At 51.8% G+C, this 24,646-nt stretch overlaps 1 protein-coding gene across 4 annotated transcripts; it reads right to left on the minus strand.

Moving 5' to 3' along the window:
* Positions 1–17,711: 17,711 nt before the first annotated feature.
* On the minus strand, positions 17,712–21,419 carry LOC136355531 (uncharacterized). Of its 4 annotated transcripts, XM_066308222.1 has the most exons (4): positions 20,822–21,419; positions 20,422–20,502; positions 19,167–19,291; positions 17,712–18,706 (listed from the first exon to the last, which is right to left on the minus strand). In XM_066308222.1, the coding sequence occupies exon 4, from the start codon at positions 18,704–18,706 to the stop codon at positions 17,897–17,899; it is 810 nt and encodes a 269-aa protein (XP_066164319.1). In that variant the 5' UTR covers positions 19,167–19,291; positions 20,422–20,502; positions 20,822–21,419; the 3' UTR covers positions 17,712–17,896. The 4 variants fall into 4 exon arrangements, 3 of the variants coding, with proteins under 3 accessions (XP_066164319.1, XP_066164321.1, XP_066164320.1); XR_010739799.1 differs by lacking the exon at positions 17,712–18,706 and having other exon boundaries at positions 18,999–19,291; XM_066308224.1 differs by lacking the exons at positions 19,167–19,291; positions 20,422–20,502 and having other exon boundaries at positions 21,355–21,419.
* Between the last annotated feature and the right edge of the window lie 3,227 nt (positions 21,420–24,646).

The raw sequence follows: 24,646 nt of genomic DNA on the forward strand, positions 1-24,646 counted from the left end.
GCGCCGCCGCGACGCGTCGCAAGTCCGCCGCCGTCGCAGGCCATCTTCGGCAACGCCGCCGTGCCGTCTCCGCCGTCGCCGCCGCCTGCCGTCGTCGCCAAAAGGTGCGCCGTGAGGAGAAGAAGCTTGGCCGCCCCTCCGTTTTCGCCGTCGACCACCGGAGGTTGCTCGACGCCGTCGACCCGAGCCGCCGCCGCCTTCTTCTTCGTCGCCGGCCGCCGTCGTGCATCGTCTCGTGTCGGGGTGGGTACCAATGAGTTCGTCTCGTCGCCCGCTACGCGTTGGTGCCCTCCAATCTCGCCGCCGATGTCTCTAGCGCCGACGAGCTCGCGTGCCCGAGCCGGCCGCCGTCGCTGACGTCATGCTGACGTCAACCCTAGGGCTGACGTCATCAGGGCCAGGGCTGACGTCATCTCTCTCTCTTTTTCCTTTTTTCCCGATTTTCTAATAGATTAAAACTTTGAAAAATCATAACTAAATAACCGTAGATCCGTTTTAGGTGGTTCAAGTTTCTAAATTTTTCTAAAATCAAGATCTACATGTTAAAAATATCCACATGTACTGTTTATGCTTGTTTTTGTACTGTTTTGTTGATTTTGTTTATTTGCTTTAGTTTCCGACGTTCCGGAGGAGAGCGTTTCCGTTGAGGAAGGTTCCGAAGCGTTTGTGGAAGCCCAAGGCAAGTCACACAGATCCCAAACAACCCTTTGAGCATGTTGATCCTGTTTAAAGCTATTATTTTATTTCAACTATGCATTGTTTTCGAATGTCATCGGGTGGTGAACCTTTCCCAGTTAATTAGTGGCCGAAGATGACTTTATTTTCCTATGGGTTATAATTTGATTAGCATGAACCTTATATATTGGATTGGTTCAGCTAAATGCTATAAATAGGTTTGCTTAGCCATGCTTAGAAACATTAGTTAACTAAAAGGGTTAATGGTAAATTATACTTTATCATTTTATGTTATTAATTATAGTTATATTTAATGGTAGCTCACGATGGACAATCGTGTGATGATAATTAATTGATAACTAAAACCTGACCAAGGTGGGTTGTGAGCATATGGTTTTGATGGTTGTGCTCATGACAATTAAGGACCGGTTCGCGAGCTACTGTTGTGAAACATTTATCGTGCCAACCACAAGCCAGCGTGGGCAACGGCTTTATCTGTTGTATAGCATAATTCATTATAGTGCGCCAGACTGAGAAGTGGCGAGAAGTCCATGGGGGTCGCTGGGGAGTCCATGCCTTGTTTTAAAGGGGGTGATTATGATCCAGGAAAGGTGCACTGTGGTGAGTTGTGTTATGCGAGGGGTATTGTCACAATTCCTTTCCGAGATACCGTGGTGGTATTGAGGCACATGGTAACATGATGTGGGGTTGTGTCTTGTGGGTACAGTGGTACACCTCTGATCAGAGTTTAATCTATTCGAATAGCCGTACCCGCGGTTATGGGTGAGTTGAGCAATGTTTTTTCGTGATTAGTCTCACACTACTCATTAATGGTTTTAATGTGGTAATTACTTTAGTTCCTGGTTTGGAATGGTTAATTCCTGGTTTGGAGGGTTCACTTGTTCAACCGGGGTTGGTTGTTCAGATGTGGTTGGGCCTATGCAACACGGGTGTGTTGTATGGTGTTTATTTAATATTGATTAATTATACAACTGTTTTACTATTCTCTGAAATATTTATTAAATGCTGTTTTCTGCAAATGAGCTATATTTTGCCATCCTTTGCTATCTTGTGCACTTGCATATTTGCTGTGTGGCTTGTTGAGTATGTTATATGCTCATTCTTGCAATATTCATTCATCAGAGGAGGAGTACTTCAGTGAAGGTGACGATCTGGAGGATTAGGCTTGTTCTGGTCAAGTTGCCTGTGGAGTGGAGTTGCCATAGTTGTTCCGTCGTTTGTTTTAGTTTTATCTTTCCGCTGCGTAGAATGTTTTTTTTTGAGAGGGACTATTTACCTCTGTAATAATTTATAATTTGCGAGTATTCAATAGTTAATTATTTGTACTCTATTATCAATGTTGTCATTGTGTGCCTCGGTTGATTCCTGGACGAGGGTTTAACACACATGTAAGCGTTTGGAATTTTGGATAGAAATTCCGGGCGTGACAGAATCATCATAGGCCTTGGGTTAAGGCAGGTTCGTGTGGGTTCACGGCCTTGATTAATAACATTGTATAGTTCTAGGATCGCGTTTACAAAATAGCTTTGAGCAACTAAACGTCTTTAAATGCTGTTTACTGCAACGCTAACCCTTATTATAAATTCCCTTGTACTCCCTTGCATTTATTCTGCATTTGTGGGTGTGTCTTGTTGAGTACGGTGGTTGTACTCAGTCTTGCTCAATTTTTCCCAAGTCCAGAAGAGGAGCTCCTTGGAGATGAAGGCTTTGGTGTCTAGCTCGTGCCTGCCGTCAAGCGCCTGTGGTCGTCGCCCTAGTCTTCCGTTGTTTCCCATTTGTCTTTGTGTGCTGGGCCTTCGCTGCCCGTGTAATAAATATATTTACGCTTCCGCTTGTTAAACTCTGATTTGTATCAACTGTTGGTGTACCTTGCCTCCTGGGACAAGGATTAATGCACGCACGTAAGGAACGCCCGTTGGGTTATTTCCGGTCGTGACAACCGACGCCGTGACCTGGAATTCGCAGTGGATGACTTTGTGTATCTTCGGGTCACGCCCTTGCGAGGTGTACACAGATTTCAGACAAAGGGGAAGCTCGCACCTCGGTATGTGGGTCCTTTCCGTATCATTGCTCGGCGCGGAGAAGTCGCTTACCAGTTGGAGTTGCCCGCCTCCTTGGGCAACGTGCATGATGTGTTCCATGTGTCGCAACTCAAGAAATGTCTTCGAGTGCCATCCGAGCAGGCCGACTCAGAGCAAATTGAAGTTCGCGAAGACTTGACTTACGTGGAGAGGCCAGTGAAAGTCCTGGACACCATGGAGCGCAGGACCAGGAACCGGGTAATCCGTTTTTGCAAGGTCCAGTGGAGCAACCATGCCGAAGAAGAAGCTACCTGGGAGCGTGAAGTCGAGCTGAAGGCAGCCCATCCCGATCTCTTCGCCAGTTCTTCCGAATCTCGGGGTCGAGATTCCGTTTAAGGGGGGTAGGTTTGTCGCGTCCCAAAACGACTCTAAAATACATCCTCGAAATTATGCAAAGAATAAGTAAAATCCTTGTGAAAGCCTCCAACAATTAAAATGTGCAAAGTTAAAAGTCAAATAAGGCTTGGAGGATTTTTGTATATTTCCTAAAAGCCTAAAATGTGTAAATAAATTTTAGTGGAATTTTCAGAGCACAAATAATAATTAAGGAGAAATAAACAAAGTTAAAAGGATTTTATAAAAAGAAAAACCCTAAAAAGCCTTTTTCCCCCCCCTCCCCCTCTTGGGCCGGCTCGGCCCACCTCCCTCCCTCTCTCTCCTCTCCCCTGCGGCCCAATCGGCCTCCTCCCCGCGTGCGCGCCGCTGACGGGCGGGCCCGCCCGCCACCCTCGCTGACGGGTGGGGCCCACCCGTCATCCCCTTCCTCGCGCCGCTCCCGCCGCCTCGCCCGTGCCCTAGCGCCGCCGCCACCGCGAATCCCGCCGCTCCCGTCCGCCCTGCGCGCAATAAAGAGGGGGAAATCACTCCCCGTGATCCCCTCCCTCTTTCCCCCCTTTTTTCCCTCTCTCTCTCCCTCGGATTCGTTCGGAAAATCCTCCCCTAACCTCGCCGGCGCCATCAATGGCGGCCGGATCTTCCGCGCCGCTTTCCTTCCTTCCCCGGCCGCCCTCTCTCGCCCCGACCCTATTTAAACGCTCCCCGTGCCTCCCTCCTCCGTTTCCGCCGCTCACCGCTCACTCTCTCCGTCAGAATCGAGCTCGCGCCGTCGCTCTCTCTCTCCGCCGTCGCCGCCGAGCTCCGGTCCGCCGCCGTCGTCGCCCCGGACCTCCTCCCGCTTCGGCGTCGCTTCCTTCGGCTTCGCCGCGTCCTCGCCGACCTCGTCCACCCCTCCGTCGACCCGAGCCGCGCCCCGTCGACCCGAGCCGCGCCGCCGCATTCCCCCGCTTCGGTCGCCGTTCCCGTCGTCGCCGTCGACCGGGGTGAGCCGTGGACCGCCCACTTCGTTTCCCCCTTCCCTCCCCTCTCTCGGCCGCCGCTCCGCCGTGCCTATGGCCGCCGCCGGCGACCATAGGGGTGCGGGCGCGCCGCCTCCCGTCGGCTGTGCCGGCGAGGCCGCCTTCGGGCGCGCCCCGCGGCTGCCATGTGGCGCCCGGCCGTCAGCCGCCCGCGCCCTCGGGTGCGGCTGACGCGTGGGACCCACGGCGCCGGCCGGCGTAAGCCGCGTGCACCCGGTCCACCGTGGACCGTGAGGCTGCCGCGTGGGCCCCACTCCCGTGGACCCGGTCCGCGCGCCCCTCCCCTCGGCTGACGCAATAAATCCGATTTTAAATTAAAATTTAAATGGAGAAATTCGCAAATATCCATCTAAAGAGCATATAAACTTCAAATGGCCATAACTTGGCCATTTGAACTCGGAATTGGACCGTTCAAGTCTCTAATTTTTCCTTAAGAAGCCAAGAACCAATTTTTGTGCTTTGTTTCTGCTTGTTATATGGAGTTTATTAGAGTTAAAGCCTTTTCTTTTCCGTTGGTATCTTCGGGGATGAAAAGAGAAAGATAATTGTCACGACCGGAAATAACCCAACGGGCGTTCCTTACGTGCGTGCATTAATCCTTGTCCCAGGAGGCAAGGTACACCAACAGTTGATACAAATCAGAGTTTAACAAGCGGAAGCGTAAATATATTTATTACACGGGCAGCGAAGGCCCAGCACACAAAGACAAACGGGAAACAACGGAAGACTAGGGCGACGACCACAGGCGCTTGACGGCAGGCACGAGCTAGACACCAAAGCCTTCATCTCCAAGGAGCTCCTCTTCTGGACTTGGGAAAAATTGAGCAAGACTGAGTACAACCACCGTACTCAACAAGACACACCCACAAATGCAGAATAAATGCAAGGGAGTACAAGGGAATTTATAATAAGGGTTAGCGTTGCAGCAAACAGCATTTAAAGACGTTTAGTTGCTCAAAGCTATTTTGTAAACGCGATCCTAGAACTATACAATGTTATTAATCAAGGCCGTGAACCCACACGAACCTGCCTTAACCCAAGGCCTATGATGATTCAGACCGAACTGGCAACCCGACCCTGGGTCCCAGCTCGTCCTAAGCCAACCCAGGCCAACCATTCCACATTTTAGTTGTTAAGCAGGTTTTAAGAATTAAAACACTAACTTGGGTACATTGCTCGGCTTGCCCATAACCGAGGGCGCGGCTATTCGAATAGATTATACTCTGATCAGAGGTGTACATCTTTACCCACAAGACACATCTTCCTCACGTGCAACCACGTGCCACATACCACCACGGTATACAGACGGAAGACGTGACATAGTTTCCAACCCATCCTAGCCATAGACAAGAGTACCGACCCAATCCCGCCTACGGCCGGAACCCCCGGGACAGGCAGGCAGGACTGAGCCCCTAGCAGCAGGGCACCAACCCTCTGCCATTTGACATCTCGACTACCGGGCCGCAGCTCGTGTAGCCTTCATTTGCCCTGGAGAATGTCCATCGACCCCCGACTTCATCCATCTCCAATCCGTGTACTTTTGTTTATGACTAGACTGAGCCACAAACTAAGCCTTACCCACTAGACATGTGGAAGTACGGTAGTGCTTTGCAACAGAGGCCCGAAGACCGGTCCTTATACGGCCGAGGTGCTACCATCAAAACCATGCACCCCTAGCCCAGCCCAAAACCATTTTAGGGGTTTTGAAAGGAAGGAGCGGTGTGAAACCAATTCCACAATAGTCCACCATTCCAAAGTATCCAGGTGATATGAATATTTCCCAAAGTCTATAGTTGTAAAACCACCTAATGTTACCTAATTAAATTGCGAAGCATCTACCTAAAATTAAACTAGTGGTGTCATGAGTGGAGTGTCCACTAGTTGGGGTTTTGTTTGTCTAGGGTGAACAAGGTAATAATAATAACAATAACAATAATAATATGGTCATAACAAAGGTAAATAGGCATGGCTAAATAAAACAGTGATAACGCGGGAATTTAAATAAAGCGATAATGCAATAATTTAAATCAACATAATTTTATAAACTGGGATTCAATATGATCAAGATGATGTGTCTTGCCTTGCTCGCTTTCCCAAACGTCGGCTTCAACTTCCACGAAGAGCGGATCTTCCGAAGCTGCAGCGTCTACACGACCAACGGAAAAGAAAAAGGCTTTAACTCTAATAAACTCCACATAACAGCAGAAACAAAGCACAAAAATGGGTTCTTGACTTCTTAAGGAAAAATTAGAGACTTGAACGGTCCAATTCCGAGTTCAAATGGCCAAGATATGGCCATTTGAAGTTTATATGCTCTTTAAATGGATATTTGCGAATTTCTTCATTTAAATTTTAATTAAAAACTCATTTATTGCGTCAGCCGGGAGAGAGGACGCGCGGACTGGGTCCACGGGAGTGGGGCCCACGCGTCAGCCTCTCGGTCCACGGTGGACCGGGAGCACGCGGCTGGCGGCGGTCGGCGCCGTGGGTCCCACGCGTCAGCCGCACCCGCGGGCGCGGGCGGCTGACGGCCGGGCCCACCTGGCAGCCGCGGGGCCCGCCCGAAGGCGGCCTCGCCGGCACGGCCGACGGGAGCGGCGCGCCCGCGCCCCGATGGTCACCGCCGGCGACCACCGGCGCGGCGGAGCGGCGCCCGAGAGAGCGGAGAGGAGAGGGAAGCGAAAGGGCGGTCCTCGGCTCACCCCGGGACTACAACGACGACGGAAACGGCGGCCGAAGCGGAGGAAGGCGGCGGCGCGGTTCGGGACGGCGAGGACGACGGAGCTCCGGCGGTCGGCGGGCGAAGCGAAGGGGCGGACGGGGTCGGCGACAACGCGGCGAAGCCGATGGAGGTGACGCCGAGTCGGGAGGAAGCCCGGAGCGACGTCGGCGGCGAACCGGAGGTCGACGGCGACGGCGGAGAGAGAGGTGCACGGCGCGAGCACGAATCCGACGGCGAGAGCGAGCGGCGAGCGGCGGAAACGGAAGAGCGGAGCTCGGGGGACGATTATATAGCGTCGGGAGGGGGAGAGCGCGGCCGGAGAGGGAGGAAACGGGCGCGGAGATCTCGGCCGCCATTGATGACGCCGGCGAGGATTGCGGGCGCGATTTTGGACGAATCCGAGGGAGAGAGAGAGGGGAAAGCGGGGGAAACGGGAGAGGGAATCACGGGGAGTGATTTCCCCCTCTTTAATGCGCGCGGGGACGGCGGGATGCGGCGGATTCGGCGGCGGCGGCGGCGCTAGGGCACGGGCGGGCGGCGGGCGCGGCGCGAGGAGGGAGATGACAGGTGGGTCCCACCCGTCAGCGAGAGTGGCGGGCGGGCCCGCCTGTCAGCGGCGCGCGCGCGCGGGGGAGGCCGATGGGCCGCGGGGAGAGGAGAGAGGGGGAGGGAATTGGGCCGAGCCGGCCCAAGAAGGAAAGGGGGGGAAAGAAGACTTTTTAGGATTTTTCTTTTTATAAAACCATTTCAACTTTGTTTATTTCTTTTCCATTATTATTTGTGCTCTGAAAATTCCACTAAAATTTATTTACACATTTTAGGCTTTTAGGAAATATACAAAAATCCTCCAAGCCTCATTTGACTTTTATCTTTGCACATTTTAATTGTTGGAGGCTTTCACATGAATTTTAATTATTCTTTGCACAATTTCGAGGATGAATTTTAGAGTCGTTTTGGGACGCGACAAACCTACCCCCCTTAAACGGAATCTCGACCCCGAGATTCGGAAGAACTGGCGAAGAGATCGGGATGGGCTGCCTTCAGCTCGTCTTCACGCTCCCAGGTAGCTTCTTCTTCGGCGTGGTTGCTCCACTGGACCTTGCAAAAACGGATTACCCGGTTCCTGGTCCTGCGCTCCATGGTGTCCAGGATTTTCACTGGCCTCTCCACGTAGGTCAAATCTTCGCGGACTTCAATTTGCTCTGAGTCGGCCTGCTCGGATGGCACTCGAAGACATTTCTTGAGTTGAGACACATGGAACACATCATGCACGTTACCCAAGGAGGCGGGCAACTCTAGCTGGTAAGCGACTTCTCCGCGTCGAGCGATGATACGGTAAGGACCCACATACCGAGGTGCGAGCTTACCTTTTGTCTGAAACCTGTGCACACCTCGCAATGGCATGACCCGAAGATATACAAAATCACCCACTGCGAATTCCAGGTCACGGCGACGGTTATCTGCATAACTTTTCTGCCGGGACTGTGCCACCTTTAGATTATCCCGAATGATTCTGACTTTAGCTTCAGCTTCTCTCAGGATATCAGTCCCGAACACTTGGCTTTCTCCAACTTGGTCCCACAAGAGCGGTGTCCGGCATTTGCGCCCGTACAACGCTTCATAAGGTGCCATTTGTATGCTGGCTTGATAGCTGTTATTGTAGGAGAACTCGGCATAGGGGAGACTCTTATCCCAGGTCTTCCCGAAATCTAGTACACATGCGCGAAGCATATCTTCTAGGATCTGATTTAGACGCTCGGTCTGTCCATCTGTCTGCGGGTGATACGCGGTGCTGAAATTTAATCGGGTACCAAGCTCTTCTTGGAGCTTCTTCCAAAAGTGAGAGGTGAATTGGCTTCCCCTATCAGATACGATTTTCTTGGGAACGCCATGGAGACTCACGATCCTAGCGAAGTAGAGCTCGGCTAGTTTGTTCCCTCCATACGTGGTCTTCACCGGAATAAATCGAGCTACCTTGGTTAATCGATCCACAACTACCCATATAGAATCATATCCGCCTTGGGTTTTTGGAAGTCCGGTGATGAAATCCATCCCAATCTCATCCCATTTCCATTCTGGTACTTGGAGAGGTTGGAGGAGTCCGGCCGGTCGTTGGTGTTCTGCCTTGACACGCTGGCACACATCACACAGAGCCACGAACTCTGCAATTTCCCGCTTCATGCTAACCCACCAGTATTTCTCCTTCAAGTCTAAGTACATCTTCGTACTGCCAGGGTGGATTGAATAAGGACTTTTGTGAGCTTCCTGAAGTATCAGCTGTTTAAGTTCTCTATTATCTGGAACGCATACCCGATTTCCGTTCCATAGGGTTCCGTGTTCATCCTCTGTGAAACCAACAGCTTTACCCTGTTTCATATTCTTGAGGAGTCCATGCATATCCGGATCATTCTTCTGAGCCTCGCGAATTTGATCGAGCAAGGTGGGCTTGGCTTCCAACGCAGCCAAAAATCCGCGACTAACTATGCTTAGGTTCAGAGCTTCCATCTGTTGGTTAAGTTCGGGTGGAATGCCTCGGGCGGTAAGAGTGTTGCAATGGCTTTTCCGACTTAGAGCGTCGGCAACCACGTTGGCCTTACCAGGATGATAGTGAATTCCCACATCATAATCCTTGATGAGTTCTAACCATCTCCTTTGCCGAAGATTCAGATCTGACTGAGTGAAGATGTATTTCAAACTCTTATGATCAGTATATATTTCACAGCGATTACAAATGAGATAGTGCCGCCAGATTTTTAGAGCATGAACCACCGCTGCTAACTCCAAATCATGGGTAGGGTAGTTGCCTTCATGAGGCCGTAGCTGACGTGAGGCATAGGCTACCACATGACCATCCTGCATGAGCATGCACCCCAATCCTTGGCGCGAAGCATCACAGTACACCATGAAATCCTTGCGAGTATCCGGCAAGATTAACACTGGCGAGGAAACCAGCTTTTCCTTGAGAGTTTGAAACGCCTTCTCGCATTGCGGGCTCCACACAAATTTCTCTTCTTTCTTCAACAACTGTGTCATGGGTCGAGCGATTTTGGAGAAGTTCTCGATGAATCTCCGGTAGTACCCTGCCAAACCTAAGAAACTGCGGACTTGAGTAACTGTCTTGGGTTGCTTCCAATCGGTGACGGCGGTCACTGTTTCGGGGTCCACAGCAACTCCTTTAGCAGATATCACGTGCCCCAAGAATTTGACTTCGGACAACCAGAACTCACACTTGCTAAGCTTGGCATACAATTGATGTTCCCGCAACTTTCCCAACACCAGACGGAGATGGTGCTGATGGTCTTCCTCTGATTGTGAGTATATCAGAATGTCATCAATGAAAACCACAACAAACTTATCCAAGTATTCCATGAACACTTTGTTCATTAAGTTCATGAAGAAGGCAGGTGCATTGGTTAGACCGAACGACATCACCGTGAATTCATACAGCCCGTATCGCGTGGTGAACGCGGTCTTAGGGATATCTTCCTCACGGATACGTAATTGGTGATATCCGGAACGAAGATCAATCTTGGAGAATATAGTGGCACCTTTAAGCTGATCGAACAGATCATCGATCCGGGGAAGAGGGTACTTGTTTTTGATGGTGACTTCATTGAGAGCTCTGTAGTCAACGCACATCCTCTTCGTTTTGTCTTTCTTCTCCACAAAAATCACAGGAGCACCCCAAGGGGAAGTACTCGGACGTATATACCCTTTTTCTTTTAACTCTTCCAACTGTTTCTTGACTTCGGCCAGCTCATTTGCTGCCATACGGTAGGGTCGCTTGTGCAGAGGAGTGGTTCCTGGAGCAAGATCTATCCGGAACTCAATCTCTCGCTTGGGCGGCATACCGGGTAGTTCTTCCGGAAACACGTCTCCGAATTCTCTGACTATGGGGATTTCTGCCAGCCCTATCTGATGAAGTTCTGAACTTCTGACAGAGGTTGGGGGTGCAAAGAAAACAACCGGTTGTTCTGGCCCTCGGTACAGAGTGACAGTGCGCCTCGCGCAATCCACTACTCCTTGGAATTGAGCCAACCAATTCATTCCAAGGATCACATCCAGGTTCTTGGTGTCTAGCAGAATCAGATCCGAGGGAAAAGGAATCCCCTGAATTTCTATAGGAACGGCAGGGCTATAATACTTTGCTGTCATAACCCCTCCAGGGGTGGTGATGAGCAGAGGGTTTCTAAGCCTTTCTACCCCCAACTGATTTCTCCCCACGAATGGCACAGATATAAACGAGTGGGAAGCTCCAGAGTCGAACAAAATAGTAGCTGGGATGGAATGAATGAGGAACGTACCAACGATGACGTCTGGAGTTGTCAGCACGTCCTCGGCCGTCACGTGGTTCACACGACCCCGAATGACGTCCTTGCCACCGTTGTTGGGGCGGGGAGGCGCTTGGCCTTGCTGACGCCTTGGCTTCGGGCATTTATCCGCAAAGTGCCCGGGCTCGAAGCAGTTGAAGCACAGACGCTGCTGACCTTGAGCGTCCCTGCGGCCTTGACCAGGCTGCACAGTTGGCGTAGGAGGACGGGGCGCACGAGTCCCTTGTTGATTCTGCTGCTGCTGCGGCTGTGGGACGCGCACCACGAATTGAGGTCGAGGCGCGGAGCGAGATTGCTGCGGCTGTTGTTGCTGCTGCGAGGAGGATCCCCCTGGGTAGGGATTGGTGTAGCGGACCCTTTGGTTAGCACCCTGTTGATTGCGGAAGTTCGCCAAGCGGCGCTTGTGCGACTCCAGCTCCTTGTGCTTGGCTTCCAAGCGGATGCTCTTGTCCACCAGACGTTGGAAGTCCGGGTAGTCCCCAGAGACTAGACGAACGGACAGCTCAGGGTCCATTCCTGCCAGGAACTTCTCTTGCTTCTCCTCATCTTCCCGCACATCCTCCGGAGCGTACCGGGCCAGATTGTTGAACTCATGCAAATACTCCATCACGGAGCGGTTGCCTTGCTTCAACTCTCGGAACTCCCTCTTCTTAAGAGCCACGACTCCGGCGGGCACATGGGTTCTCCGGAAAGCGGCGGTGAAGCGAGCCCAAGTAATCGGTTGCCCTTCTGGCTGCGTAGCCTGGAAGTGGTCCCACCATAGAGATGCGGGCCCCTGCAGCTGGTGGGCGGCGAAGATGACTTTCTCCTCATCGCTGCACTGCACCGTGTCTAGCTTTTTCCCCACGGCATGCAACCAATCCAACGCATCCACGGGGTTGTTGGAGCTCGAGAAGGTAGGTGGGCGGATGCGGAGGAATTCGGCGAGTTTAGAGTGTTGTGGAGGTGGTGGTGGAGCATTCTGTTGTGGCGGATTTTGGAGGTGGTGGAGGAAAGCAGTCATCATGTTGGCTTGCTGGGCGAGGATTTGGGTGAGAATGGCGTTGGTGTCTGGTGGTGGTGGTGGTGGCGGAGGGGGAGGTGGAGGTGGGTTGCCCTGGTGGTTGTGGTTGCTGCCTTCGGGTTGGTTGCCATCACCGGTAACAGCATTTCTCCTGGTCGTCACCATCTGAAAACCCCACACAGAACCAGCAAACAGAAAGAGCTAACAATTAAAACTAACCACCCACGACTACCATAATTCTTGAATTTATTACTGCTATTAAATTGGTTCATTAAAGTTCAGGTTGCTTAAGCAAATAAAATAAAGACAGGCTCCGACACAGTTATGCCACACACCGGCATAACCATGCCCCACACAACTCAAAAAGACAAACGAGAAAGAACACACGCGCAAGCCTACTAACTGCTCGTCTACCGCTGCGACGGGCCAGGACGGAAGGTGAGCAACAGCGCATCCTCCGTGCTACCAACGCCGGAGGCTTCCCCCTCCTGGGGAACCACGGGCGCGGGCTCGGCACAAGGGGTCTCGACGAAGCAAGTCCACGCCAGGGACTGACGAACCAGCTCGGGCCTGGAAGTGCTCTTGCGGGCAGTGATCTTCTGGCTGCGGCAGACGCGGCGACGCTTGGGGCGGCAGTCCTCTCCCTGGGCGATCTTGAGCTGGTGCAGCTGCGCCTCCATCGCGTCGAGGTCCTTCTTGAGCTGCAGGTTCTCCTGACGCAGCTCCAGGATCTTCATGTTGTTCTCGACCATCCCGCGGCGCACCATCTGATGGAAGTCGATACGAGCCGCGTCGTACGCCTCCACCATGCGTGCCAGGTGCACGATGGTAGCGTCATCCTCCGAGCTAGCATCCCGGAAGGTGGCGTAGTCGCGGGCTCCTCCGCGACGAGGGTGGTAGCGGTAGGGCGAGTGCTGCAACTCGTCCGGGTAGCGCTGGTGAAGGGTGCCGATGGCGAGGAGAGCGGCGTTCTGGCAAGCGGCGGGGAAGGAATCTCCACCCGCGGTGACTGCCAGCGAAGTCCGCTCGGGAGAGCCGGAGAGGATCACTACAGTGACCTCCCAACCAGCGTGGGGCTCTGCATCCTCACCCTCCTGCTCCGGGAGCGGCCTGGCCTGGTAATCCACTCCATGTGGATACCCCAGGACCACGCACATGCCCCGCAGCTCCAAGACGAAACCAGTCATGTCCAAACCACGACGGGTGACGCTGCCGGCCATCTACAAACAAAACAAAAAAAACAACATTTCAAAGGTCAGATTTTTGGCGATAAATGAAGCAGCAAGACAGAGAGAGACTAGACAATTTTCACAAATAATCAAAGATTTTTATTTTTGAAAATATTGCTAAGGCTTGGGATCTACGGCTCGTCCTAGGGTCAAAGGTGGCTCTGATACCAACTTGTCACGACCGGAAATAACCCAACGGGCGTTCCTTACGTGCGTGCATTAATCCTTGTCCCAGGAGGCAAGGTACACCAACAGTTGATACAAATCAGAGTTTAACAAGCGGAAGCGTAAATATATTTATTACACGGGCAGCGAAGGCCCAGCACACAAAGACAAACGGGAAACAACGGAAGACTAGGGCGACGACCACAGGCGCTTGACGGCAGGCACGAGCTAGACACCAAAGCCTTCATCTCCAAGGAGCTCCTCTTCTGGACTTGGGAAAAATTGAGCAAGACTGAGTACAACCACCGTACTCAACAAGACACACCCACAAATGCAGAATAAATGCAAGGGAGTACAAGGGAATTTATAATAAGGGTTAGCGTTGCAGTAAACAGCATTTAAAGACGTTTAGTTGCTCAAAGCTATTTTGTAAACGCGATCCTAGAACTATACAATGTTATTAATCAAGGCCGTGAACCCACACGAACCTGCCTTAACCCAAGGCCTATGATGATTCAGACCGAACTGGCAACCCGACCCTGGGTCCCAGCTCGTCCTAAGCCAACCCAGGCCAACCATTCCACATTTTAGTTGTTAAGCAGGTTTTAAGAATTAAAACACTAACTAGGGTACATTGCTCGGCTTGCCCATAACCGAGGGCGCGGCTATTCGAATAGATTATACTCTGATCAGAGTTGTACATCTTTACCCACAAGACACATCTTCCTCACGTGCAACCACGTGCCACATACCACCACGGTATACAGACGGAAGACGTGACATAGTTTCCAACCCATCCTAGCCATAGACAAGAGTACCGACCCAATCCCGCCTACGGCCGGAACCCCCGGGACAGGCAGGCAGGACTGAGCCCCTAGCAGCAGGGCACCAACCCTCTGCCATTTGACATCTCGACTACCGGGCCGCAGCTCGTGTAGCCTTCATTTGCCCTGGAGAATGTCCATCGACCCCCGACTTCATCCATCTCCAATCCGTGTACTTTTGTTTATGACTAGACTGAGCCACAAACTAAGCCTTACCCACTAGACATGTGGAAGTACGGTAGTGCTTTGCAACAGAGGCCCGAAGACCGGTCCTTATACGGCCGAGGTGCTACCATCAAAACCATGCACCCCTAGCCCAGCCCAAAACCATTTTAGGGGTTTTGAAAGGAAGGAGCGGTGTGAAACCAATTCCACAATAGTCCACCATTCCAAAGTATCCAGGTGATATGAATATTTCCCAAAGTCTATAGTTGTAAAACCACCTAATGTTACCTAATTAAATTGCGAAGCATCTACCTAAAATTAAACTAGTGGTGTCATGAGTGGAGTGTCCACTAGTTGGGGTTTTGTTTGTCTAGGGTGAACAAGGTAATAATAATAACAATAACAATAATAATATGGTCATAACAAAGGTAAATAGGCATGGCTAAATAAAACAGTGATAACGCGGGAATTTAAATAAAGCGATAATGCAATAATTTAAATCAACATAATTTTATAAACTGGGATTCAATATGATCAAGATGATGTGTCTTGCCTTGCTCGCTTTCCCAAACGTCGGCTTCAACTTCCACGAAGAGCGGATCTTCCGAAGCTGCAGCGTCTACACGACCAACGGAAAAGAAAAAGGCTTTAACTCTAATAAACTCCACATAACAGCAGAAACAAAGCACAAAAATGGGTTCTTGACTTCTTAAGGAAAAATTAGAGACTTGAACGGTCCAATTCCGAGTTCAAATGGCCAAGATATGGCCATTTGAAGTTTATATGCTCTTTAAATGGATATTTGCGAATTTCTTCATTTAAATTTTAATTAAAAACTCATTTATTGCGTCAGCCGGGAGAGAGGACGCGCGGACTGGGTCCACGGGAGTGGGGCCCACGCGTCAGCCTCTCGGTCCACGGTGGACCGGGAGCACGCGGCTGGCGGCGGTCGGCGCCGTGGGTCCCACGCGTCAGCCGCACCCGCGGGCGCGGGCGGCTGACGGCCGGGCCCACCTGGCAGCCGCGGGGCCCGCCCGAAGGCGGCCTCGCCGGCACGGCCGACGGGAGCGGCGCGCCCGCGCCCCGATGGTCACCGCCGGCGACCACCGGCGCGGCGGAGCGGCGCCCGAGAGAGCGGAGAGGAGAGGGAAGCGAAAGGGCGGTCCTCGGCTCACCCCGGGACTACAACGACGACGGAAACGGCGGCCGAAGCGGAGGAAGGCGGCGGCGCGGTTCGGGACGGCGAGGACGACGGAGCTCCGGCGGTCGGCGGGCGAAGCGAAGGGGCGGACGGGGTCGGCGACAACGCGGCGAAGCCGATGGAGGTGACGCCGAGTCGGGAGGAAGCCCGGAGCGACGTCGGCGGCGAACCGGAGGTCGACGGCGACGGCGGAGAGAGAGGTGCACGGCGCGAGCACGAATCCGACGGCGAGAGCGAGCGGCGAGCGGCGGAAACGGAAGAGCGGAGCTCGGGGGACGATTATATAGCGTCGGGAGGGGGAGAGCGCGGCCGGAGAGGGAGGAAACGGGCGCGGAGATCTCGGCCGCCATTGATGACGCCGGCGAGGATTGCGGGCGCGATTTTGGACGAATCCGAGGGAGAGAGAGAGGGGAAAGCGGGGGAAACGGGAGAGGGAATCACGGGGAGTGATTTCCCCCTCTTTAATGCGCGCGGGGACGGCGGGATGCGGCGGATTCGGCGGCGGCGGCGGCGCTAGGGCACGGGCGGCGGGCGCAGCGCGAGGAGGGAGATGACAGGTGGGTCCCACCCGTCAGCGAGAGTGGCGGGCGGGCCCGCCTGTCAGCGGCGCGCGCGCGCGGGGGAGGCCGATGGGCCGCGGGGAGAGGAGAGAGGGGGAGGGAATTGGGCCGAGCCGGCCCAAGAAGGAAAGGGGGGGAAAGAAGACTTTTTAGGATTTTTCTTTTTATAAAACCATTTCAACTTTGTTTATTTCTTTTCCATTATTATTTGTGCTCTGAAAATTCCACTAAAATTTATTTACACATTTTAGGCTTTTAGGAAATATACAAAAATCCTCCAAGCCTCATTTGACTTTTATCTTTGCACATTTTAATTGTTGGAGGCTTTCACATGAATTTTAATTATTCTTTGCACAATTTCGAGGATGAATTTTAGAGTCGTTTTGGGACGCGACAGCGGCTGTGGGACACGCACCACGAATTGAGGTCGGGGCGCGGAGCGAGGTTGCTGCTGCTGTTGCTGCTGCGAGGACGATCCTCCTGGATAGGGATTGGTGTAGCGGATCCTTTGGTTAGCTCCCTGTTGATTGCGGAAATTCGCCAAGCGACGCTTGTGCGACTCCAGTTCCTTGTGCTTGGCTTCCAAGCGGATGCTCTTGTCCACCAGATGTTGGAAATCCGGATAGTCACCGGAGACTAGACGGACGGACAGCTCAGGATCCATTCCAGCCAAGAACTTCTCCTGCTTTTCCTCATCTTCCCGTACATCCTCCGGGGCGTACCGGGCCAGGTTGTTGAACTCATGCAAATACTCCATCACGGAGCGGTTGCCTTGCTTCAACTTTCGGAATTCCCTTTTCTTAAGGGCCATGACTCCGGCGGGCACATGGGTCCTCCGGAAAGCGGCGGTGAAGCGGGCCCAAGTAATAGGCTGCCCCTCTAGCTGCGTAGCCTGGAAATGGTCCAACCATAGAGATGCGGGCCCCTGCAGCTGGTGGGCGGCGAAGACGACTTTCTCCTCATCGCTGCACTGCACGGTGTCTAACTTTTTCCCCACGGCATGCAACCAATCCAACGCATCCACAGGGTTATTGGAGCTAGAGAAGGTTGGTGGACGGATGCGGAGGAACTCAGCGAGTTTAGAGTGTTGTGGGGGTGGTGGTGGAGCATTATGTTGTGGCGGATTTTGGATGTGGTGGAGGAAAGCAGCCATCATGTTGGCCTGCTGGGCGAGGATTTGGGTGAGAATGGCGTTGGTGTCTGGTGGTGGTGGTGGAGGCGGAGGAGGTGGATGTGGGCTGCCCTGGTTGTTGTGGTTGCTGCCTTCGGGTTGGCTGCCTTCACCGGTAGCAGCACTTCTCCTGGTCGTCACCATCTGAAAACCCCACACAGAACCAGCAAACAGAGAGAGCTGACAATTAAAGCTAGCCACCCACGACTACCATAATTCTTGAATTTATTACTGCTATTAAATTGGTTCATTAAAGTTCAAGTTGCTTAGGCAAATAAAATAAAGACAGGCTCCGACACAGTTATACCACACACCGGCATAACCATGCCCCACACGACTCCAACAAGAAGACAAACAAGAAAGAACACACGCGCAAGCCTACTAACTGCTCGTCTACCGCTGCGACTGGCCAGGACGGAAGGTGAGCAGCAGCGCATCCTCCGTGCTACCAACGCCGGAGGCTTCCCCCTCCTGAGGAACCACGGGCGCGGGCTCGGCACGAGGGGTCTCCACGAAGCAGGTCCATGCCAAGGACTGGCGAACAAGCTCGGGCCTGGATGTACTCTTGCGGGCGGTGATCTTCTGGCTGCGGCAGACACGGCGGCGCTTGGGGCGACAGACCTCTCCCTGGGCGATCTTGAGCTGATGCAACTGCGCCTCCACTGCGTCTAGGTCCTTCTTCAGCTGCAGATTCTCCTGACGCAGCTCCAGGATCTTCATGTTGTTCTCGACCATCCCACGGCGCACCATCTGATGGAAGTCGATACGAGCCGCGTCGTACGCCTCCACCATGCGCGCCAGGTGCATGATGGTAGCGTCATCCTCCGAGCTAGCATCCCGGAAGGTGGCGTAGTCGCGGGCTCCTCCACGGCGAGGGTGGTAGCGGTAGGGCGAGTGCTGCAACTCGTCCGGGTAGCGCTGGTGAAGAGTGCCGATGGCGAGGAGAGCGGCGTTCTGGCAAGCGGCGGAGAAAGAATCTCCACCCGCGGTGACTGCCAACGAAGTCCTCTCGGGTGAGCCAGTGAGGATCACTGCAGTAACCTCCCAAGCAGCGTGGGGCTCTGCATCGTCACCCTCCTGCTCCGGGAGCTGCTTGCCCTGGTAGTCCACTCCATGCGGATACCCCAGGACAACGCACATGCCCCGCAGCTCCAAAACGAAGCCAGTCAGGTCCAGACCATGACGGTTGATGCTGCCGGCCATCTACAAACAAAAACAAAAAGAAATGCAACATTTTAAAGGTCAGATTTTGGCGATAAATGAAGCAGCAGGACAGAGAGAGACTAGAGGATTTTCACAAATAACAAAGGATTTTTATTTTGAAAATATTGCTAAGGCTTGGGATCTACGGCTCGTCCTAGGGTCAAGGGGGGCTCTGATACCAACTTGTCACGACCGGAATTAACCCAACGGGCGTTCCTTACGTGCGTGTATTATTCCTTGTCCCAGGAGGCAAGGTACACCAAGAGTTGATACATTTCAGAGTTTATCAAGCGGAAGCGTAAATAGTTAATTTATTACATGGGCAGCTGTCACGCCCGGAAATTCACTAGTAATTTCCGAACTAATTTGTGCATAAAATCCTCGTCCAGGAATCAGCCGAGGTACACAAACTGACAATTTAATATACAAATCCATCATAATAATAACGTTACATACTTACAAAAGAAAAGAAAAAGAAACAGCAGCGGAATTAACGGTCTAGCGATGGCTTCAGCTCCACTCCCACAGGCAGCTCAACTGGGGTATAAGCCAAACGTCTTCTCCTTCTGGATCCTTTATCTTCAACTGAGGTTGATTGATTATTGCAAGAATGAGCATATGACATACTCAACAAGCCACACAGCAAATATGCAAGTGCACAAGGATACCAAAGGATGGCATAATATAGGCTCATTTGCAAAAGCAGCATTTAGCAAAACATTTAAGAGAAGTAAAACAGTAGAGTAATTAATCATCAATTTTAATCAACACCGAACAGCACACCCATGCTGCTCAGGCCCAACCATCCTGAACAACCATACCCGGCTGTACAGATCTAACTCCAAACCAGGAGCTAAACAAATTATTACCAAATAACATCCATAATTATTGTGAGAGGTGTGAGACTAATCACGAAAAACATTGCTTAACCCGCCCATAACCGCGGGCACGGCTATTCGAATAGTTTTACTCTGGCCAGAGGTGTACCACTGTACCCACAAGACACGATTCCACACATGTTGCCATGCCCCGAAATACCACCACGGCATTGCAAAGGGGGAAATCGTGACAATACCCTTTGCACAACACAACTCAAAACAGTGCACCGTTACTGGATCATAATCACCCCCTTATAAACAAGGCATGGACTCCCCAGCGACCCCCATGGACTTCTCGCCACTTCATAGTCTGGCGCACTATAATGAATCACGCTATACAAAGAATAAAGCCGTTGCCCATGCTGGCTTGTGGTTGGTACGGTAAATGTTTCACAACAGTAGCTCGCAAACCGGTCCTTAATTGCCATGAGCACAACCATCAAAACCATATGCTCACAACCCACCTTAACCAGGTTTTAATTATCATTTAATTAACATCACACGATTAACCATCGTGAGCGACCATTAAATATAACCATAAATAATAATGTAGTATATATGATTCATCCCATTAGTGAGCTAATGTTTCTAAGCATTGCTAAGCAATTATATATATAACATTTAGCTGAACCAAACCAATACATAAGGTTCAAGCCAATCAATTTATTACCCAAGGTATCAAGGAATAGGGCATTCAATGCAAATTGGCCATAACAAAGGAATAGGTTCACACCACCCGGTGACATTCGAAAATAAATGCACAGTTGAAACAAATAGAGAATTTAAATATAGGATCAACATGCTCAAAGGATTGTGTTTAGGATCTGTGTGACTTGCCTTGCAATAATCGGTCTTCAATTAATCTTCTTGAATACTTCCGGCGCACTCACGAAACTTCGCAACGACGGAAACGACAAGCTAACACGCAAAACGAAGAAAAAGACTAATAAAAACCAAATAAACAATACATATAAAGTAAACAAACATGTAGATCATGATTTTAGATGAATTTAGCAACTTGAACCACTCAAAACCGAGTTACGATGATTTAGTTATGATTTTCTGAAGTTTTAATCTATTAGAAAAAACTGGAAAAGGAGAAGATGATGACGTCATGCTGACATCATCCATGGCGGCCGAACCACGATGACGACCTCGCCGGAGATAGAGTGGCCGGCTGCGGATTTGGAGGGCATGTACACGTAGAGGACGACGAGACGAACCCAACGGTACTCACCACAACGACAAACGACGTCCGACGACGGCCGGCAACGACGGGGAACGGGCGGCGGTTCGGGTTGACCGTCGGCGGCGAGCTACGGCGACCGGCGGCGAAGAAGGACGGGCGGCCGGGCTTCCTCACTCCTCGGCGCACCTCTTGGCGGCGGCGGCAAGCGGCGGCGACGGCAGGGGCGGCGCGGCTGCAACCCGGCCGGCGGCGGCGGCGGACTAAGCGGCGTCGACGGCGAGCTACGATGCACGGGAGACCACGGGGAAGGGGGCAAACGAAAGAGGGCGACGAGGTGGTCCTATTTATAGCCTTGGATTGAAGAGATCGGACTCCTCCCGCAAGAAATCGATCCGGGAAATCAAAAACTCGGTTTTGGAGATAAACTCAAAAACGAGTTCGATTCGGATAAAATACTCAACGGTTTGCTCCGATTCTTGGGGGTAAAGATAGAGGAGGATAAGAGGAGTATTTCCCCTCAACTAATTTTGGAAATACACGAGATAAAAGGCCGGATTTGGAGGGGAAAACCGCGGCTATACAGGTACTGTGCGGCTGGCTCGGGCTCTGTCTCCAGCCGGCTGGAGATTGAAGATGACACTGTAGCAGGGAGGCAAAATAGACTTTTGGCTGGGCTTTCACTTCTTGGCCCGATTGAAAGAGGGACACAAAGCAGACTTTGGAGGAGGGATAAGGCCAGCCGAAAGGAAGGGAGAATGGGCCGAGGACTGAAGCTGAACTTTTCCTATTTCGGCCCGAAAAGGAGAAGGGATTTTTAAATACTTTTCCAATTAAATTAATCACGGAAATGATCTTTGAATTGTTAAAAATACTTCCAATGCTCAAATAATTCCAAGAAAAATCTTGAAAATACTTGGACACTCAAAGTACTTAACAAAATTATAATCAGACCATTTAATGATTAATTTAATATGTGGATTATTACTGAAATGTTCTTTGTATGATTAAAAATTAGGAATTGAGCTCCGAAAAATCTGAGAAAATTCCAGAGAGTATAATTAACCATGAAGAATTTAATAAAAATTAAATCCTTCCATGCTTTATATTTAGGAAATTTTATTTCCCACATTTTAACTTCACTAGTAAATTAATGAACATTTCATATAAATTATATTAATAATTTATTAAATAATTTATAAATCCTGAAACGAAAATCAGGATGTGACAGCAGCGAAGGCCCAGCACACACAAAGACAAACGGGAAACAGCGGAAGACTAGGGCGACGACCACAGGCGCTTGACGGCAGGCACGAGCTAGACACCAAAGCCTTCATCTTCCAGAGGCTCCTCTTCTGGGTTTGGGAAAAATTAAGCAAGACTGAGTACAACCACCGTACTCAACAAGACACACCCACAAGTGCAGAATAAAATGCAAGGGAGTACAAGGGAGTCACAATATAAAGGGTTAGGGTGTGCAGTAAACAGCATTAAAAGACACTTAGTTGCTCAAAGCTATTTTGCAAATATGGTCCTAGAGCTACACAATATTATTAATCAAGGCCGTGAACCCACACGAACCTGCCTTAACCCAAGGCCGACGATGATTTAGACCGAACTGGCAACCCGACCCTGGGTCCCAGCTCGTCCCAAGCCAACCCAGGCCAACCATTCAACATTTTAGTTGTTAAGCAGGTTTTAAGAATTAAAACACTAACTTGGGTACATTGCTCGGCTTGCCCATAACCGAGGGCGCGGCCATTCGAATAGGTTGTACTCTGATCAGAGGTGTACATCTTTACCCACAAGACACATCTTCCTCACGTGTAGCCACGTGCCACATACCACCTGTCGCGTCCCAAAACGACTCTAAAATTCATCCTCGAAATTGTGCAAAGAATAATTAAAATTCATGTGAAAGCCTCCAACAATTAAAATGTGCAAAGATAAAAGTCAAATGAGGCTTGGAGGATTTTTGTATATTTCCTAAAAGCCTAAAATGTGTAAATAAATTTTAGTGGAATTTTCAGAGCACAAATAATAATGGAAAAGAAATAAACAAAGTTGAAATGGTTTTATAAAAAGAAAAAACCCTAAAAGAAGTCTTCTTTCCCCCCCCCTTTTCCTTCTTGGGCCGGCTCGGCCCAATTCCCTCCCCCTCTCTCCTCCCCCCGCGGCCCATCGGCCTCCCCCGCGCGCGCGCGCCGCTGACAGGCGGGCCCGCCCGCCACTCTCGCTGACGGGTGGGACCCACCTGTCATCTCCCTCCTCGCGCCGCGCCCGCCGCCGCGCCCGTGCCCTAGCGCCGCCGCCGCCGCCGAATCCGCCGCATCCCGCCGTCCCCGCGCGCAATAAAGAGGGGGAAATCACTCCCCGTGATTCCCTCTCCCGTTTCCCCCTCTTTTCCCTCTCTCTCTCCCTCGGATTCGTCCGAAATCGCGCCCGCAATCCTCGCCGGCGTCATCAATGGCGGCCGAGATCTCCGCGGCCGTTTCCTCCCTCTCCGGCCGCGCTCTCCCCCTCCCGACGCTATTTAATCCCTCCCCGAGCTCCGCCCCTCCGTTTCCGCCGCTCGCCGCCTCTCCTCCCCGTCGGAATCGAGCCCGCGCCGTCGCACCTTCTCTCCGCCGTCGCCGCCGAGCTCCGTTTCGCCGCCGTCGTCGCCCCGGACCTCCTCCCGTCTCAGCGTCACCTCCATCGGCTTCGCCGCGTCGTCGCCGACCCCGTCCGCTCCTCCGCTTCGCCCGCCGACCGCCGGAACGCCGTCGTCCTCGCCGTCCCGAACCGCGCCGCCGCCTTCCTCCGCTTCGGCCACCGTTTCCGTCGTCGTTGTAGTCCCGGGGTGAGCCGAGGACCGCCCTTTCGCTTCCCTCTCCTCTCCGCTCTCTCGGGCGCCGCTCCGCCGCGCCGGTGGTCGCCGGCGGTGACCATCGGGGCGCGGGCGCGCCGCTCCCGTCGGCCGTGCCGGCGAGGCCGCCTTCGGGCGCGCCCCGCGGCTGCCAGGTGGGCCCGGCCGTCAGCCGCCCGCGCCCGCGGGTGCGGCTGACGCGCGGGACCCACGGCGCCGGCCGCCTCCAGCCGCGTGCTCCCGGTCCACCAAGGACCGAGAGGCTGACGCGTGGGCCCCACTCTCGTGGACCCGGTCCGCGCGCTCCCTCCCTCGGCTGACGCAATAATCCGATTTTTTTTAATTAAAATTTAAATGAAGAAATTCGCAAATATCCATTTAAAGAGCATATAAACTTCAAATGGCCATATCTTGGCCATTTGAACTCGGAATTGGACCGTTCAAGTCTCTAATTTTTCCTTAAGAAGTCAAGAACCCATTTTTGTGCTTTGTTTCTGCTGTTATGTGGAGTTTATTAGAGTAATAGCCTTTTCTTTTCCGTTGGTCGTGTAGACGCTGCAGCTTCGGAGGATCCGCTCTTCGTGGAAGTTGAAGCTGACGTTTGGGAAAGCGAGCAAGGCAAGACACATCATCTTGATCATATTGAATCCCAGTTTATAAAATTATGTTGATTTAAATTATTGCATTATCGCTTTATTTAAATTCCCGCGTTATCACTATTTTATTTAGCCATACCTATTTACCTTTGTTATGACCGTATCATTATTGTTATTGTTATTATTATTACCTTGTTCACCCTAGACAAACAAAACCTCAACTAGTGGACACTCTACTCATAGTACCACTAGTATAATTGTAGGTAGATGCTTCGCAATTTAATTAGGTAACATTAGGTGGTTTTACAACTATAGACTTTGGGAAATATTCATATCACCTGGATACTCTGGAATGGTTTGGTTATTGTGGAATTGGCTTCACACCGCTCCCTCTATTCAAAAGTCCCCAAAATGGTTTTGGGCTGGGCTAGG

This window comes from Oryza sativa, chromosome 3 (assembly GCF_034140825.1).
Source record: "Oryza sativa Japonica Group chromosome 3, ASM3414082v1".
In the NCBI taxonomy this organism is placed as follows: Eukaryota; Viridiplantae; Streptophyta; class Magnoliopsida; order Poales; family Poaceae; genus Oryza; species Oryza sativa.

Coding starts and splice junctions, on each gene's coding strand:
- LOC136355531 (XM_066308224.1), bottom strand. CDS start 18,706: ATGGCCGGCAGCATCAACCGTCATGGTCTGGACCTGACTGGCTTCGTT.